The sequence below is a fragment of the Varroa jacobsoni genome, unplaced genomic scaffold (genome assembly GCF_002532875.2).
Source record: "Varroa jacobsoni isolate VJ856 unplaced genomic scaffold, vjacob_1.0 scaffold_322, whole genome shotgun sequence".
Lineage (NCBI taxonomy): Eukaryota > Metazoa > Arthropoda > Arachnida > Mesostigmata > Varroidae > Varroa > Varroa jacobsoni.
Window position 1 is genome coordinate 1,407 of NW_019213224.1, and position 18,569 is coordinate 19,975.

Consider the following 18,569-nt stretch of genomic DNA (forward strand, 5'->3'; position numbering starts at 1 on the left):
CACAGATATAAGAGCTTGAAATCAGCCCAACGTTGGTTCATCTGTAGAGTGTGAGAGTAACGGCCGCTTCACCTATCGGGTCCGTTGGATCATATTCCCTGGAAATCCGTGATCTTGACAAGCTGGTGCTAAGGGGTACTACTAATTCGCACCGTATGGCTCCCATAAAACAGTGCCAGCGCTTTTCGAAGAATCGTATTAAAAGACGCTGAATAAATAAATGTACAATGTGTGCCTGCGTAACAGGGCATTAACAGGCACATAAAAATTGCAGCAAATACTAATTGTTAATGTTTTTCATGGATGGAGAAATAGCGCGGCCTGTCGAAATCACTATTATCTAACTCAAAACTTCGGATGGTTCAGGCACGTTATTGCGACTTCGGTTATGATTACGTCCTTTAAGTTTGTTTTTAACGAAGGTCTAAAAACATTCGTACGCATGAAACACTATCTCTGACCTGTCTACTCGCCAAGTTCGTTAACTGTCATGTATTCACTATTATATACTATGAAAGAAAGTCTCTGTATTTTGAGCTTTACGTCATGCATCGCCGCTAGCTAGCTAGCTCCCAGCACAAAACGCAACGTGTCTACATGCGGAGTCGAACCTAGACCACAACGGGTCCTAAAGATCATCATACAAACACGTTACCCATTAATCTGACACGGCGATATGAAACGACATCTAAGATAGTAAATGTAGCGCCTGTAAAGCTGATAGCTTCAAATTTAAATTAAAAAACTCTAGATTAAAAAAAAAGCTCAAAAAATGTATGATCAATATAACTGTCAAATAAATTCATCTTTTCTAACATGTTCAATTTGTTGATGACCTACGAAGTGGACTTTATAAAGAGAAAGCATGTACCCGAGGCCAAACGATGGCATCGAAGCTCTTAGTCAATTTTAGAAATTCGTTCACAACTCGTATCGCCGGGCTTACCTGGCGGTTTGTATATAACAAACCGCGTATGTATGACGGAGGAAAAAGACAGCGTCAACTAGGCTACCAGTTACTAAGACAGGGTAAATAGGCTTCCTGCAACGTCCTATTATCTTCAAGAAGAAGTCCTGGATTTGTCCATTTCTTAGATAAGTTCCTCTTTATCGAGAAGCAGTGGTAAACAGCCCCATGTTGAATGATCGTCCTCTTATGCTCATTTGAGTTAAATGTAAGACTTCACTGTCTATCGTACGTAATTGTTGATAGACCATACGATATTATGTAAGATTGTGTTTGCTGCTATTTGGATACCAACAGCGTTTCGTGATAGCCTAGATAATGATGAAGACATAACAAAGAACGAACGGCTTTAGCTCTTTGGACATCTCGCTCTAATTGAAAAACTTGCGCCCTCTTGCCTCGTGTCATTGTTTGTTGACATTACTATAGAAATATGCTCACATAATGTATTTTTTATATTTGCTTTTTCGGTGTCTAACCTTTATATACGTATACCTGGCAAACGTCAGGATGACTAGTCACAGTTTGTCTCCTTTTACTTAGCTGACGTTGCGTCAGCCTATTGGGACCAATACCACAAGTCGAACTTTCGATTTAGCAGGTCAATGGCAGATAGTACATATACGATGCGAGTATCAAAGGCTTTGATATAACTCCATCAACGCTACTATAACAAACAGACATTCACTACACACAGATAAATCTGATCGGTATATGCAATAATCTGTTTTATATTTCACTTAAACTGTTTATGGCAAAATAGTATAAAAAAAAAAAAAAGGTTCAATTCTGCTAGACAGTGGCTGGCTATTACAGCAAAAACGGACTTCCGTTTGGCTCATTATAATGGTAACCTCTGCCAACGCAAGCAACTTCCTTTTACCATCGAACTGCGAGGTTAAGTCAGAGACAAGCTGGCTTTGTATGTGGGAGGATCAGAGTGTATGTTTACGGTAGCGACGTCCCAGAAGCTCTAAGAGAACCTGTGTATAAAGTTGCTGAAGCACATGAGAATGTTCTAGCTGAACAGTAGTGTTAACTTGAAAGGTTAAAGGACTGAAGTATCCTTCTTTGACATCGATGTCCTAGAATCTTTGCTATAGAATTGCTAAAGTAGATCGCAAACGTGCAGGCAACACAAGGCTATGAAAAAACGATTGCTGGTTCCCAAAAGACAAAAAATGTTACATTTATGGAACAAATGGGCATACAAAGGCTTGCCCCATTTACCGCAATTATTTTATATCACATGGCTATGACTTATCGTACATTACTTGTGTGATTAAACAAACAAAGATATACTAGCATTAGAAAATATTTGTCTGTTGCTAAACTTAACAGCGAGAGGTTGAAGTGGAGAATATACCAAAATGTTGAAATTTTCTAAGCGCCTGCGAGAAGGATGGCCGACGCGTAGTCCTAGCTAACAACGAAAATTTTTTAGTTAGACAGTCCCTTTCGATTAGAGCACTTCAGTAAATCAGAAGGTTTGTGAGGTGAACAATGAGACAGCAAGAAAGCGTCGCTCCGTTCGCCCACAGCGAGTCTTCATCTCTTTTAGTCGCTTAGTCTGCAAGGCATCACAGTCAGTTCAAACGACAAAGATAACAGTCTATGTACAAGGTACGGCTAGTTCTTTTTGTTACATTGTTTTCAAACTGTCAAAGAACTCTCGCTGAGAAACATTTGTCCATGTGTTTAGACAGCCGCTCAACTTGATTTTGCTGTCAGTCATAAATATATTCTTTAGAAAAAACCATCTCACTCATACTTCGAATGCTACTCGATCCAATAAGACAAGGGCAAAACATTCGCCCTAATCCTTTGTCTGTCGCTAGATGCGGCTATACCGAAGGCACTGAGCCTATCCGTAGCGTTTGCCGTATTTCTGATCCTAGAGGGCAAAGTTTGCGCAGGCCAAAGCCTAAATCAGTTTACTGAATAAATACTTTGCGCGACTGGATCATTTATTTTATCCCATTTATTTCAGAACGGCGCTGTTGCCGGGGCCGCAACACAAGACTCAATTGACATTGGGTTTAAATTATAGATTCGGACGCCATAGTTAGGGAGGGATTAATAGAGAAAATAACGTAGACGTCGCTTTCTCTGCTACGAGTTATTACACGTAACGCGGCTGACAACCTAATGGAAGAGCACTGACACTTGCTGTCGACTTATGTGAAGATTTGAAGGCATTTCGTTTAAGCCACTTAATGCGCCAATGATAGCAGTGCCACTACTCGCCAGACCTACTAATAGGGGGCCTACAATTTAGCGTACTGCTTAGGTAATGCAAGCAGCCTGAGTCAACGGCGCAATGAAGAAAATAACCGAAAAGTATACCCGTACAAAAACATAACGCAATAGCTATGTACGAGTTTATTTGTTGTTAAGACAAGATACTGCTGCAACATAGGTCGAGAGCTTGGCATAAGAAGCGGACACTCTACGTTTTTTTTTTTATCTTTATTTAAAGTCTAATAAAGAAAGCGCAATAATCTGCTACTACAAAGGGCGATAAACCAAATGGCGTCTATGGATCTAGAAAACGAAATGATCGCCAGATGATTGATGAGTGTTCCCGACAATGGGTGGCAACCTTCGTCCTCGACTAATGCTTTGAAGTCAGTGGGCGGGCAATTATGCCAGTTGTTCTATAGCAGCCAACGTTTGAGATCGCTGTATTTGAAGATTCATACTGCTACCTGTTAATACCTAACTCTGGCATGTTTCGACAGTAAACCTGCCAATGTTTTCTATTGTGCCCGGTAGAAGGGGCCATGTCTAAAAAGTAATTGTGGCAAGCGTAAATTATAGCCAATTTATTAGCAAATAAATTAATGTAAGATAACATACACCAAATGACGAAGTACAGATATTTGTATTCGATTCGAAGTATAGAGATTCGATTCATAACTTAGAAGTCTATTCCAGCTAGATATGTGAACGCTGTAAATGAACTTTGCAACGACTAGATAGAAGTGGGTTTAGGACTGGCAGCAGAGGGATTTGCGGTGCTTAGTAACGGCGAGACTCCTACTCGCGAACAGAGAGGCTACCCATCTCACATAGATATCACATTGGTAAACAATGAGGCAGCAGTCTCCACAGTAGGGTGGACAGTAATGGACGAAGAGGAAAGCGGTAGTGACCACCACTACATATTCTTTCACGTCGAGCAAACAAGCCCACCGGAGAACATAACAGAGAAAAACACGAAGACGGCAAGCAAGGGAGCTAGACCTCTCCATCCTGCAAGGGGAAATAGACAGAACGTCTGAACAAATCACGCCACGCGAAACGGGAACCGGAGAGATACAGATAGGAGCGCAGCAACTCAGTCAGCAAATAATCGAAGCATGCACAAAAGCTGATCGGCGACCGCCCAGCGGTCGAAACCATCACCGGCCAAAACAAGGAAATCACAGAGCTCAGGAAAATGTGTGTGAGGAAAAGACGCAAATACACAAGAACAAGAAGCTGGCAGAGACATACGGACAATCTACAATTAGAAACAGAGCAGAGAGCAAGACAACAACTCCGGGAATACCAGGAAGCCCGAAATAAGTTAAAACAAAGCATACGACGTAGTAAGGAAAGATCCTGGCAAAAACTCATTGAAGCAGTTGATCGAGACGTGTTCGGACTGCCTTACCAAATTGTAATAGATAAAATAAAGAAAAAATCGTCACCAATCCCCCCCCCGATGTAGTGGTGAAAGCGGTAAGAAGCCTGTTCCCAACGCAACAGTAGAGGGGCGATACAACTTTCGAGGTTGGTGAAAGAAACATCCCAGAAGTAACACTGGAAGAAATAACAGAAAAGCACCGGGACCGGATGGCGTTCCACCAGAAGTAGTCAGGATACTAATTAAAAGATGGCCAACGATATTTCAAAAACTGGCGAATGACAAAGAGGGATATTCCCGGATATGTGGAAGGAAGCGAACCTAGTACTGATTCCAAAACCCGGAAAAAAGACAGGACCTACGGCGTTTCGACCATTTTGCCTTCTAAACACAGCAGCAAAAGCTATGGAAGGCATAATAGTAAACAGATTGACCAAGGAGACTGAAGATAAAGAGGCACTATCAGAGGCGCAATATGGCTTTAGGAAACATCGTTCGACACTGACAGCTGTGGACAGGGTCCTCGGGATAGCGGGAGGAGATAAGCAGCACGAAGTTTCGGGTCTTCAGCTAATCCTTCTGGGTGTTAGAAATGCCTTTAATAGCATGCATTGGGGAAAATTGATGGAAGCCCTGGAAGAAAAGGACATCTCTACGTATTTACGCAGGAGCTCATACTCAGAGAACAGAAGACTGATAGCGGATGGGACAAGATACACGGTCATAGCTGGAGTCCCGCAGAGGTCGGTCCTCGGTCCAACGCTATGGAACCTAGCCTACGACGGTGTACTGCACATAACGACTCTACCGGAGGGTTTAGACACCATAGCATATGCAGATGACCTGGCTCTCATAATCAGAGCCCGGACAGACGTGGAACTACAGAATCAGGCTAACGATTCCCTCCAACTCATAGAACGATGGACGACAACATTATCTAGGGTTAGCCGCGGAAAGGACAGAAACAATATACCTAACTGGAAAAAAGAAGACCAAAAGCGTAGAAATATTTTTGGGTTACACTCAAATCAGCATCCAGAGAAAAGCGAAATACCTCGGCGTGATGATAGTCGCTGCAATGACTGGAAGAGAACATACTAAACATGCAGCTACAAAGGCAGAAAGTACAGCCCTCAACTTGTAGCGAATACTGCGCAGAGTAGGAGGAGCCTCCGAGGGTAACCGAAGACTACTAGCCTCAGTAGCCGAGGCTAGAGCGCTATACGCAGCCCCAGTATGGGCACAAATGGCACTGAAGACAAAAGCCAACCGAGATACATTGCTAGCTGCTCAAAGAATAGTCGGAATACGTGTGGCAAGAGCATACAGAACCGTGTCAACCGAAGCACTTCTAGTACTGGCCAAAATGGTCCCATGGGATCTGGTTGCCGGAGAAAGAGCCGAACGACGACAAAGAGGCCACGTTGGACAAATGGCAACAGCGATGGGAAAATCCCCACACGAAAGGCCGAGGAGAGATTCCGGGCAGTTGGACCCGACATCTAATACCAGATGCCAGAAAATGGATTCGCGGCAGTCACGGAGAGCTTACGTACCATTCCTGCCAAGCCCTGTCGGGTCATGGACAGTTCCAGACCTACATGACAAAGATCGGCAAAACGCAAGTGGACACCTGTGTACTTTGCGTGTCGGGCACGAAGGACGGAGTAGAACATACTCTACTTCACTGCCAGGCACTTAAAGGGGTTAGGGATAAACAAGTACACAGAGAAATAGCAACAAAGGGCAGCGCTAAGGAACTGGTGGATATGATGATAAAAGACAGGACGACCTGGGCTAAAGTTACGGTCTTCTTTGATGACATTATGAAAAGGAACAGCTTAAAAGGATGCGACGCGAGAGAATAGTAGAAGGACAGGCCCGAAGCAATCAAGAGCCTGACACACAACAGTCGGCATTAACGGGAGAGCAGGAAGTTTGGTCTCTCTCGAGACCCAGCGTATACGGTCAAGGGGAAAGCCAGAATGGAGGATGGACTGGAAGGGTTCAAAGTGAATGATGACGAAATGACCGTTCCTGCAAGTCATGGTTTCGAAGTAATATCAAATATATCCCGAACTATGACCCAAGCTGATGAAGAGGTCCAGGATTTAGTGGGTGAGAGTCCCACAGTATCAGACAAAGCACAATTCAGTGATGTCTGGCCTGCATAACGCATTTGCCCTCAACCTCCAAAAAAAAAAAAAGGTTTAGGATTGATACAACATTTTGCTGAACTATATGGTAGGTGAGGGTAATACTAATATGTGATATATCGAATACAAACCCATTCACAAAACGGAACAACTGCCTGTGTCAATCTAGAATTAACTGTTGCCGTTATTGCGTGATACAGCTGCAGGACACAGTACATGAAATCGTTAGGCCGAAGGCTGATTGCAATAACGAACATTAGCCTTCATCACTTATGAGGCCAGTTCGTACCCAAAGTAATTCTGATATACGATCCGATCATAACGACATCCTTAACCGACCTCATTTTATTGTGCAGTATATTTCGCTCGACCGTAACTATTTACAACCGTAAATGTAGCCATAAATGAATTACTATAGTCCAAAGGTATTATTTTCGAAAAACAAAGACACACAGCGAAAACAGGTGGTAGTTAATGCTTGTACCGTTTATGTAAGTAACGTAACAAAAACTTTTAAAGTATTTTCAGTTCTTAACTCCCCATTGAAGCTCAGAGTATTGATATTGGAAGGGTACCTCACAACAGCCAAGTCATTTGGGGTAACTCATGTTTCCACAAATATATTCTGTTTATACCATGTTTGACATGTAGCTATTATATTATATTATTGAATAGAAAAAAATCATTGCCACAGAGCTTAGGAATTCCAATTCAATTTCGTGGCAAGTCTTATACATTGTAAATGCCTATGTTTTTTTCAATGAGACCCGACGCGGTTCGAAGAGCGATTCGACTTCGAAAGCGATTTTGGTCGGCTAAACAGCGAACATACGTTTTGCATGTTGCAAGCAGGATTCTCAAAAGCACTTCTTGTTGTTACCACGAGCTTCAGAAAGATTTTCTTTACTGAAATCGTTCTACATTTAGTTTACTTGATTTTCTCATCGAACATAAACAGGTGAAAAGCACTCGAGTACAAAAAAAATCCGTTCAAAAGAACGGCCAATGAATATTAAAGATCTCGCCGAATCCACTTTCGCAGAGCCTCTGCGATGGTGATGATGAATGACTCAGCGTGTCTCCTTTTAGTAATTTTAGCTAACAAGAAAAAGGTGCAACGGTATTATAAAACTGTACAAGGAAAAAATAGCGTTATAAAGCAATTGGAGCCGTCAAATAATAAGTGGATGAAGAAAACAAACTTCACTTCAAACTGATCACGGGCCTTGTATGATCAATGAGTGAGCATCCTATGGCGATGGCAGCAGGCTTCAAGGGCTTCTCTATCGGGAAGCTGAAAGCAAACGTCTCTACGAAAAAAGATAAAACGTTCTTTATCGAATATACATTCAGTAAATTAGAAATGTCGTAACACAGTTCATCGTAAGCCATCCCAACCGAACTACCACAATGTCCTCGAGTCTAATACTTGTTTACCCTCTTGCGTTTGTCGTGATGGCATTGTCAATGATAGTAGAACGAATATATTTAAGCATGCTAGAATGCAAATTAGATTGTGTAACCTGTAAAAGAAAAAACGAACTTTTTGCCTTTATTTTTTGGTCTTCTTTGATTCATGCGTAAATTATTCTAATCAGCCGCCATCGTCCGACTCCCTGTTTTGTCAAGTGCGTTCCGATGGTTAATTAATAAACCTGTTTACCCTTATTATTCATCATTTGCAGTCTTCCGGCCGTTGTTCTGCACCTCAGCGGCCCTCATGATGTCGGAACCAAACTGATTTAATTGTAGTGAAGACGGCACTGTACTTTGTATTCCAGTAGCTGCTAGTGTCTTTTTTTTTATCTGGAGAATGGAACTCTTGACGTTTGGCGGCGGTGCTCTCGGTAAGTAAAGTTCTTGCTTCTGAATAGCTTTAATGTTTTTTTTTTTACATTTGTCGTACAACATACGACGTTAGCGGGACTTGAATCAGCAATTCCTTGCCTTCTTCAGTTAGAGATTTAGCCATCTCGGTCATCGGGAAGACTAAATTCAAAACATTCGTGAACAAATAGCCACCTGCGTTTCACGGACGCGAGACATGTCTGTTTTCATTATTACCTAACATGTGTATCACATTTACTCAGATTGCTCTTTTCATATGCGATTAAAATTCTGTAGATGGTCCGAATCGGGATCCACGACGAGCAAGCCCCAAACGCAACTTTGTCATGCATAAACAATGTTACAGCCCGACTCTTGGGAGTCCCACATAGACCAAACGTTTATTGTAAGCTTGATATGTATTCTGCGAACAACCCTGGGATAAATATTTAATTGAATTCGTAGTAGTAGCGGAGCAGAAAGAAACGCTGAAGGTCGCGTTTCTTTCCCGCTTAACAAGCTACGTACCGACCGAGCGGATCTAGCAATAATCCAAGCTATCTACCAGCAAGTCATGCTATCCTGTACATTTTAATGAGGCTGCGAAAACGCAACATGAAATTTAAAAAATTACCGTTGCACTACCTACTACTACTATTGAGACCCTCGAGTATATTTTTGCTGAAAATTAGAAATTTCAACTGCAGTTGTAAAATTTTATATCTATAATTTCCTCTCTTCTTCATTTCCGGCCATTTTTTTTCTATGGAAACAAGTGCAAGTGTCGAAAACTAGCCTGATTAGAGAAGGTTAGCCGGATGGTTTTGCTTAGATAGGATTTATTGAATTTATTAAACGAAGGGCGATTTGTAGCTTAGTGAGTGTTCAAGAGGTAATATGACATAGTGAAAGACTTTTACGAGTACGACAACTAGTATGTAGTTAATTTCACAGTCGGCTCAGAAAAAATGATTAAGAAAAATCAAGATTTATTTGAGAGATTTATTTAAAAGATGCATTAGATGCTGCAACATTGAACTTCAATTTTACAGTTGGTTCTGCAGGTATCATAGTCCACATATCATTAGTTCATCTAAAACTGCTTCCGTACAAAGGTACCGAGATCCTTGGTCAAGGCAGGTTTTTTCAGCCAGCCTACCTACCTACCTACCTACCTACCTACGGCAATGGCCTATTTTCTAAACACAACATGTTCAGACTTCTGATTTTCTCTGCTGCTTTAATATATTTCCTACCGGTACTTCGGTCAATCTGCCTGCTAGCTAACAGCAAAGATAATAAGTCCATTGCATTAGCTAGGAACCAGTTCATTACCAAAGTGGAATGTCTGCCTTAGGAGTCCACGATCTGGTCAAGAATCTTTAGCACTAATTAATCTATCAATGTAGTATTACCTGGGAGTAAGCGATCAAACCTTGCAGTTAGGTTTTTCAGCTTACTTTGAAACCGAAGAAATATATTCTTCGGTGCTAGACGTCTTTACACTATACGGTTTACTATGAAGGACCGGTAAATACCGCTTGAAGTAGTGGCTTCGCTATACTTTTCCATTCAGTGAACAGGTAGAAACTTGGTAAAAAAACATACAATCTCAGTTTGTCAAGTAATTTTCGTCTGGTACCGATAGAACAAAACTCACCCTTTACACTGAATTGTGAAAAAAGTTTTGATAGTTAGTTTCCCTAGCTAGAAGTTATATATTTCCTTAGTGTTGGTGTCAATTAGAATAGAACAGAGTCAATAGAAGCTAAATTTAGTAGAGGTGCGAGCATCGACCTAAAACAGAGAGTAAAGTGTTTGCAAACTTCACTATTTATTTACATTTACGTTTATGGAGATATCAATGTGAAAGATGCTTTGCCGTGCAGTGATCGATCAATTACAAAGGAAAATTAATTAAATTGCTGAAAAGTTGAGAAGGACCGACACGTGGCTATGGACGATCTTGCCAAACGGTTCTAGAGTGCTCGAAGCGACATTTTTATCTACGAAGTATACAGATGCGAAACAAAATCGAACTATTTCTGAAGCAGACGACAGAAAATATGTACGAATAAAATATATAATAACGAATAATATAATGTACGAATAAATTATGTTCCATAGTATGTGGTACAGCTCAGCTTAACGCGCAAAGGAATTGGGCTTAAGTAATTGGTTGAATTGAACAAGGATCGTGCATTATGACTTTCTGCCACCTTACATCTTAACGACTGATTCGGACTTCTACCGCTATCAAGCCGTTAGCAGAAATTCGTGACCAGTGTTTTCTGCTATTGAAAATGCGTACACACACATGTTGAGTTAGCTGATAAAATCTGAGAAAACATAGATGCGACACTTTAATACATTGGTTGCGTAGTCTGGAGGATCTTGCACTATCAGGCCATCATCTTCAGGTCTCTGCAAAACCTCTCTAACGATGTTCGTCTCAATGGAGAAATACAAAAATTACCTGTGACAATTTTACGCTTAGATATCTCACAAGTGATTAGATTATGGAATTACCGGAAAAATGGTAAAGGGTTGTCGATCAAAATGGTGTATATTTTGTTAAGTAATACGTTTCACTATTGGCTTAAAATGGCCAATACTTTTCGACAAACCAATATAGATATTTGAAAAAAGTCAGCAGTCCAAATGCCATTCTCTTAGTATTCGCTTTTAGCGCTTTAAAGGGAAGTATTTTTTCCCATTTCAAATAAACACAGGGGAACTGAACAAACGGTTGAAGGATCGGAGAATTCCACGCACCTCGAAAAGCTAGATGAACTAAGGACCTTGAAAGAGTCTTCTTAACTTACCGCCTGCCGAACAAATCTTCCCGATTAGGACAAGGTTCGTAACGATGGGTGGCGACAAGTGAAAAAGGCCACAGACCCAATCGCGTGCGCACAGGCACAGACTGATAGACGTAATTTAGGCGGAAAAAAACACCCAAAGTTTAATCATCTAAAGTTTTCGAACGCCTAAGTGTTCCCTAGCGTAAAAGCTCACAGAAATCCTGGCCAAGTTTACATGGATAGGTTCTCGGCGTTACGTCTCAACACCCATAAACAAAGATTAGGGCTATCATATGTTTGCCTTAAGTGGAACGTTATTTGGCAGGGTTATATGTTAGGGGTGAACGGAGCCATACGCGTGAACTAACGCTTAACGGCAGTAGCCCGAGACGTAAAACTTGAAATACCTACAGGCTAAATAAGTACGGAAGAAATGCATTCAGCTGTACATGTTGCAGCACGTAATAATGACCTTGACAGCTATAGCTTGGCTAAGAGTTTACTCATTTATTTTAAAATTATATAACACGTATCTACTTGTTTGAGCAGCTATACAACTGACAGTCTGCCACAGTCGTCTCAAAGCGACGTAGAAAGTCTTCATTGACTAGCGAATTAGGCTTCTATCAGCATTGTCCATGAAGAATTACTGAAGGCGGGCTAGAATAAATAAGCGTCAATATCTGTTTCGCGTAGATTTGGTTTTCCGCTACGACACACCCATACGTTTTGCAGTTATGTTGTCATAGAATTATTCAGTCACTGCGAGAATAACACTAGTAAAATTACTGAAGAACTTTTCTAATGAAAAATGTATTTCGTTCACATTTGAAAGCCGTCTACTAATATATATACTACCAATACTAACCACTAGTTGCGACTCGGATATCGTTATACATGTTGGAGAGCCGATTAAACAAGGAAGCTCACACTTCAACATTACGGTGAACCCAGTTCTTGAAGCGACTGTTGACAGGGAAGCCCTCACTTGGAATTTTATGTACGCTCTCAGAGTGGTTACCTCTGAAAATTAAAACACGTATGTAAAATTTAGAAAAGTTTCCCATAATCAGTGTTTTTTTTCTAATTTATTAAGGCGACGCGCTGAAAGAAACGCGCATTAGCCACGTAAACCACGCTTCCCAACGTACAAAAGTCTCAAGCATTGATCATCTGTGTGATGATGATTTTGGGAAAAGTCTTCTAAATGCCGTGCGCTTATTCGCTGCAGTTAATCGTGGGGAATTCCATCTGGAAAATTTGTTTTGCAAATATATATACACGTATGGCCAAAACCATTTCTCCAGGAACCTTGTCACTTAACAATTTATCCATCCTTTTATTTATCATTCAATAGCCAAGTGGGTCGAATTCTACTACAGTTATGTTTAGAACCGCATTTACGAAAAATTCTGTTCATCTATCCTTTTAATTGAGCGCAACGGCCAGCGACCAGGATAGGTTTGATTGGGCTTATTTGGGGTTTCTCGAATGGACTTACGAAATTTCATACCTATTTTCTCGACTAATATTTCCCGGTAATGATTTTTGCCTGTGCTGATATGGCAGCACGCTTGTTAGATATACCAATGCTACGCACTCAAGAGATACGAATTAGCCACTGAGACTGCGCCGCTGCCTTAAACGCATATTATTTTAGAATTTACAGATCAAAGCTAATTCCGATATTAAGGCTACCGGGTCGGGTCACCCAATTGCTTAATCCGTATCTCTACTGCGCTCTTTGGCCTTGCCTTTGCCTGGCGGCCCACTTCACACGCCAAAGAGGTCTGAAGCCTTCACAGACGCACATTAGTAAAGGTCATTTATCAACAAGCGATTTGTCAAAATACTGCAAGAAAAAAGAAAGTCATTTTAGCATTCGTCTAGCACAACTGAATGTTGTACGCTCGAACAATTCGGGTGATCTATAATGTCTCCTAGTATGCCTGATTGTTACCCGAAGAGCTCCGCTTTTTCCGTTGATTCCTTTTTTATATGAAGATAGAATATGGACTTTTACGTATAGGCGCCACTACGGCAAACCCTTTTTCTAGGCTGCGGATGGATTTGCTTCTGTCCAGGCCACTACAAGATTTGGATCTGTTAAACACGAGAAGCCTACTCTGCTGTCATACTGGATAATTAGCTTCGATAGTACTACTTACCTATCATCACAAGAAAACTTCATTTAGCGTTTTCAGTACTTTATGGTGTATTTCAAAAAGCAATACACAAACTGCGACAGCTGTTGCGAATCATGCATGGCAAACGAACGTATGTTACTACATACATTTGCTTGCCTTCTAATGTAAACAAGTCCTTTATACAAATATATTGACTCTGTTTCAAAAGTACATTAGCAATATAATGGCCATTCGTGCACGATCTCGATACCTGAAAATCGATAAGCCGTATGACTGCTTCATTTAACTTACCTGTATACGAGCTCATAGGGTTTCATACTTCTGTAGCCATGAAGAAGCGTGCGTACCTCGATAGGAGGTCTATCCAATTGGTTCGTTGCGATATCTTCACCGTTTCGGTTAGCCCGCAAATTGTCTCGGACCATAGTCTTTACCTGCGCATTTACGCTTTCCTGAAATGTTTCAGCGGTAGATTAAAAATTAGACGTATTCAGATGAGACGACAAATAGTTATAGTAAAGGACTGCTATAAAGTTGGTGAAAGAAGTTGATTCTAATAAAAATTTCAAAAAAGACATTGCCGCCTTTTCTTTTTAAGTTATCACGCTATAGGGATGCAGGAGGAAAAAATGCAGAAAAATTAGTTTGTTGAGAAACGGAGAATCTCAATAGATTTTTCTATCCCTTTAAAGTTTATGCTTGCGACATTTTAGGTGTTCTTGTATGATCGTAACTGTTCAAGTCTTGTACATTGAGGACCTAAACTTTGATCACTTTTCTACTCGGGGGACTGTAAATAATTATGAAGTCAGGCTTTTGTTCAAACGAATAAGCATCATAAACACCAGGTGAGAATAGAGAAGCTGTAGGCAGTCTTTAAACATCACTAAAATTAGGGTATAATGGTCTGCCGGCTGTCAGTACACGCTTCGTTTTATACTGGAGGAAACTGCGAGCCATCTAAAGCAACCAAGGCGGTACCGGTCGTGCAATTTCAAACATTTATTACCCAGGTAAATATAACTTGATTACCGATGATGAGTATGCCTATCGTGGATGCCCAAAGATCAACGAAAAACTTTCGAAATAAGCTTCTATCCAGTTCGATCGACAGGATATTTACAATTATAATGAAGCAATAGAATCAAGGATTTAATGAAACTTTTTTATGGGAAAGCTCTGTCGTACCATGGACATCACAAAACCAAATCTCTATCGGAAGTTGCTTGACGTAATTCTATTTAAACGTCATTTTTCTGTAGTTGCAGTTCGTGCTACGTAAAATTACCGAAACCGGCCTGATCTCAGTAGCTAATGCGTATCTCTCTTTGATCACAATCACGAAAAAAAAAAAAAAAAAAGCATGCCGCTAGCACCGGTTTAAACCCAACAACCATTAATTGAAAAATAACAATCGGAAATGATTAATACTAAAGAAACAAACACTGAGTCGGTATTCGTTGGTATGGTTGCCATGCGACTTTATAGACTTATTAGAGAAAACCCAGATAAACTCAGCAAGATGCACGCCGATTGCTCCTTTAGGATGCCTGATTCGATACCGAAGAGATAATTCTGAGGACTTTATCGCACGATGAAGATAGCCGGCAAGGTATTCTATAACGAAAATAATGTAAAAATATAAGCACCAGTTCCTTGTGGTTACTATCGGTGTCCCTGTTCGTGTAACTTAACTGTTAAGGGTTGTAAAACTAAAGGAAAGGTACTACCTTTCGCATATTAAACAAGAGTGTCTACGATAGTACCGTTATTCGTATTTGTTAACGCGTTTTTTTAATAGATTTTCAAAATGGAGTCTAAAAATTCCCATTTGCACAAGGCATCGTCTTAATTCATACAGCTGCTAGAAAGGTAGCTTATGATTTCGGCAGAAGTATTAACGAGTACACTATGGGTTTATCGGTTAGTTAGTGGCCAGACAATGGAATCACGAAGTTAATTTTCTGTAACCACGACCCTAACTGAGCAAATGCGATTATTATTATTGGCGCAGCTTGGTCGGAGCTTGGTCAAAAGTCGAAGACGAATTTTGCTTTTTAAGATTAACCTTTTTCTGGGATTTTCAGCGCTGGGTCTGACCAGTGTCAGATCTATCAATGCACCGCAAGAGTCTTTGATACCAGAAAAGCTTAAATTGTTAGTAACAATCATTCCTAATAGATATTTTTTATGCTCTAGTTCGACCCAGCTCCCTTCGTCGATGGGAGCTAATCATGTTCAACTACCGTGCGATAAATATCCTTTTCATTTCATAATGCTTTTGCAAAGAACAAACTGCTGATCTGTCAAGAGACGGTATATGTCAACTGAATAGTTTACGTTATCAATCGTGTCAGACTGTAGCTGGTAACGACTCGCTTTTCAGTCGGGTTCAGATACATACATTTATTGAAACGTAGGGCGGTCAGAACTTCGAAACATTTTAACGTATATAAAATAGCACCGAAATACAGTTGAAAAACCATGACTTTCACAATGCGATTATTGTATGGTGCTTAAGCGATACGAGCTATCGTGTAAGTAAAAGTAAACTAAAAATAGAAATGCAGTTTATAATAGTTTGAATCAGAGCAGATGACAACACAGATATGAGCTGGATATACGGTAACAAAAGTAGCCTATTTTTTTCAACTTAAAATTAAAGAAATTACAGAGGGGAAACGCAAGTATCAATACACCTCTGGTTAACTGCGTCGCAAGCCGGTACGTGTTAACAACATACTACTAATTTGCTGAATACATCAAACATCTACAGGCGGCAATGTTTTCCCCAACCGACTTATCGTCACAGACTTATCAGAGTGTTTCAGCTAATATTAAGCACAATACGTAAACATGTTCTAACCAATCAACCGGTTCCTTGATATAATTCGGCTTCCGAACTCGTTCTGTTGTGTCTAGCAAACGCTAGCTACCGCGACGACCGCTCTGGGCATTTTCCTATTTTAGGGCTAGATTTGTCTGGAAAAAAAATAGGCTAATCCCATTACAGCCGCTTAATTAGACAAGAGGAAAAAAAGCGAAAATTTCCAGGACTAAAATGCCGACTGTTCAGGTTCTGAAACTATTCCGAGTACAATAGTATTCCTACTAACGTCTTAGCGGTTTGTTGACCTTCCTTAATTGGCCGATTGCTCCGTATGACTAAGGAACTAGTCGGTAATAATTGAAACCGTGCTTAAATGGTGCGTTTCGTTGGTTGATCTTACAGCTCATAATAGTCGCAGCAATTCCAACATCGAAGTTTTGGACCGCTGCAGTAAACAAAGCAGAGACGGGCACAGTTTACAAATGAAAAAATGTTTCGAAATTGGAAGCGGCAAAGTTGTTATTTTCACTCGATATCTCGTTTTGTTGTTACCAACAACTTTGCTGACATACATATAAATAAATACATATCGGCCTCTTGGCTAGAATTCTGATCTGGTTTGAAGGACTAGCTTAAGATGAAGACTAAATGTCGCCACACAAGCTGAGCCCACCAACCTTTACAGTCTTCAATAGAGTATATTACAGGGTGATTAACTATCATCTATTCAGCAGAGAATAATAGCTCTCGCGAGTATATTTTGTCTTGCAGTTCCTAACGCCTAAAATGCTCCCGAAAGATACATACAGCTTGTGTGAATAAAATAAGCTAGTATTGCCATTTAATATATGATTCATTTATCATTCTATTACCTAAAACTGCTACATAAGAATAAACGAAGTCTAACCACTTCAGCAAAGTAGAATTTTGTCTCTCACCTCAGTTGCTGCATGATCGGGACTGTTCGATTCTTCGATGCCAGTATCTTCCTCGCTGTTCTCATGCTGGTGAATGATCTCAAACCGTTCCACCAGCCGATGATGGGTTTCTGTGAAACCTCGACTTTTAAGCCTTTTTTCAGCTTCTTTATCTGTTGTATTTTTATACCTTACACTGATGATGTACTCGCTTGGCATGTAGTGGCGGTCCTTGTTCATGTCGCTAAGATCGCTCAGGATGCTTCTTTTTGTCTATAAGGTAGTGCCGAAAAAAAGACACGTTTCAGCTGTTTAGAACTAATTTATGTGAGCGGTAGGTATTTCTGGCAAACATGGAAGTCTGCTTTTTAGCTTGTGTAGCTTCCAGCTACGAGACCTAGTGCATGCATCTCACGGTTTTCCTAATAGCAGTGATAAGGTCCAAAATGACCCCAAAGGTCGGAAGCTATCAAGCACTACAGGCCGAAGGTCAGTTAACGACAGCCACAAATTTGGGGTAAGCCTATTTTTGTAAGTTAGGTTCAAACCGGAGTAACATATAGTCACTTGTATTTGAAGTATAATGTGTTGCTACGTAATTCCGACTACGCGTCATCAACTTCCTAGCCACCCAGTTAATGAGCTCGAAGCCTACCTCTCTCTGTGAATCTGTAAACAACTGGCGCTTCGAAATACGACGTATTAAGACAGCATTACTTCACTGTCAACCAAGCTGTTTTCGTGTCAAAGGCTTTGTCTTTATAAAGTAAGGCTGATGACGAATCCTTCAAGACATTTTTTCATTAACCTGTCTGTGTTTTACAGCAGGTGAATGCTTCGCTTATTCGTATATGGCATGTTCGCAAGACATTTTAACTGCTTATGTACAGGAAGCCAACTACAGATGTTTTGCCAGTTAATTTTGTAAGCATTAAAAACGCCCTCGAATGGGGTTATCGAACTGAGAAAATTGTTTTTCATGACCCTCTGGAGTGCCCCATCATAATTGGCTAGTAGATGATCTTGATGCCAGATACGCATACATTCTGCTGTGGAAAATATCTCAGGTAAACTGGTTTACCGAGGATAAAAATAAAGCACGTCCTACACATCTGCTTGCTTGAATTTAGTGATTAAGTACAAAACTCTATCGTTTGTTCAACAATCTTCGTTCAAATTCATAATAACAGTGATTCAAGTGTTCTCGTTTTGGTAAACTTCACTAGAAAACATAATAAGTACAAATTATATTCAAAATCACTGTAGACTCGCTTGTTTCACAACTATATA

The 18,569-nt window shown here is 40.5% G+C and overlaps 1 protein-coding gene and 1 long non-coding RNA gene across 6 annotated transcripts in view; one reads left to right on the forward strand and one right to left on the reverse strand.

Moving 5' to 3' along the window:
* The first annotated feature begins 2,379 nt into the window (after positions 1-2,379).
* LOC147753649 (uncharacterized) lies at positions 2,380-12,381 on the forward strand. Of its 2 annotated transcripts, XR_015310552.1 has the most exons (4): positions 2,380-2,590; positions 2,958-3,257; positions 8,440-8,601; positions 12,260-12,381. It is a non-coding gene; the product is annotated as an uncharacterized LOC147753649 (long non-coding RNA). The 2 variants fall into 2 exon arrangements; XR_015310551.1 differs by lacking the exon at positions 2,958-3,257.
* LOC111259339 (uncharacterized) overlaps positions 11,832-18,569 on the reverse strand; it is a 14,878-nt gene continuing 8,140 nt past the window's right edge. For 2 of the 4 annotated variants that reach the window (XM_022831284.2, XM_086967858.1), the window contains exons 7-9: positions 17,301-17,552; positions 13,824-13,984; positions 11,832-12,408 (exon numbers count right to left, since the gene is read on the reverse strand). In XM_022831284.2, coding sequence (XP_022687019.2) covers positions 12,312-12,408; positions 13,824-13,984; positions 17,301-17,552 — 510 coding nt within the window. In that variant the 3' untranslated portion in view covers positions 11,832-12,311. Of the gene's footprint in view, positions 12,409-13,823; positions 13,985-16,398; positions 16,515-17,300; positions 17,553-18,569 lie in introns of those variants that run through there. The other 2 variants (XR_015310549.1, XR_015310550.1) reach the window with 2 other exon arrangements.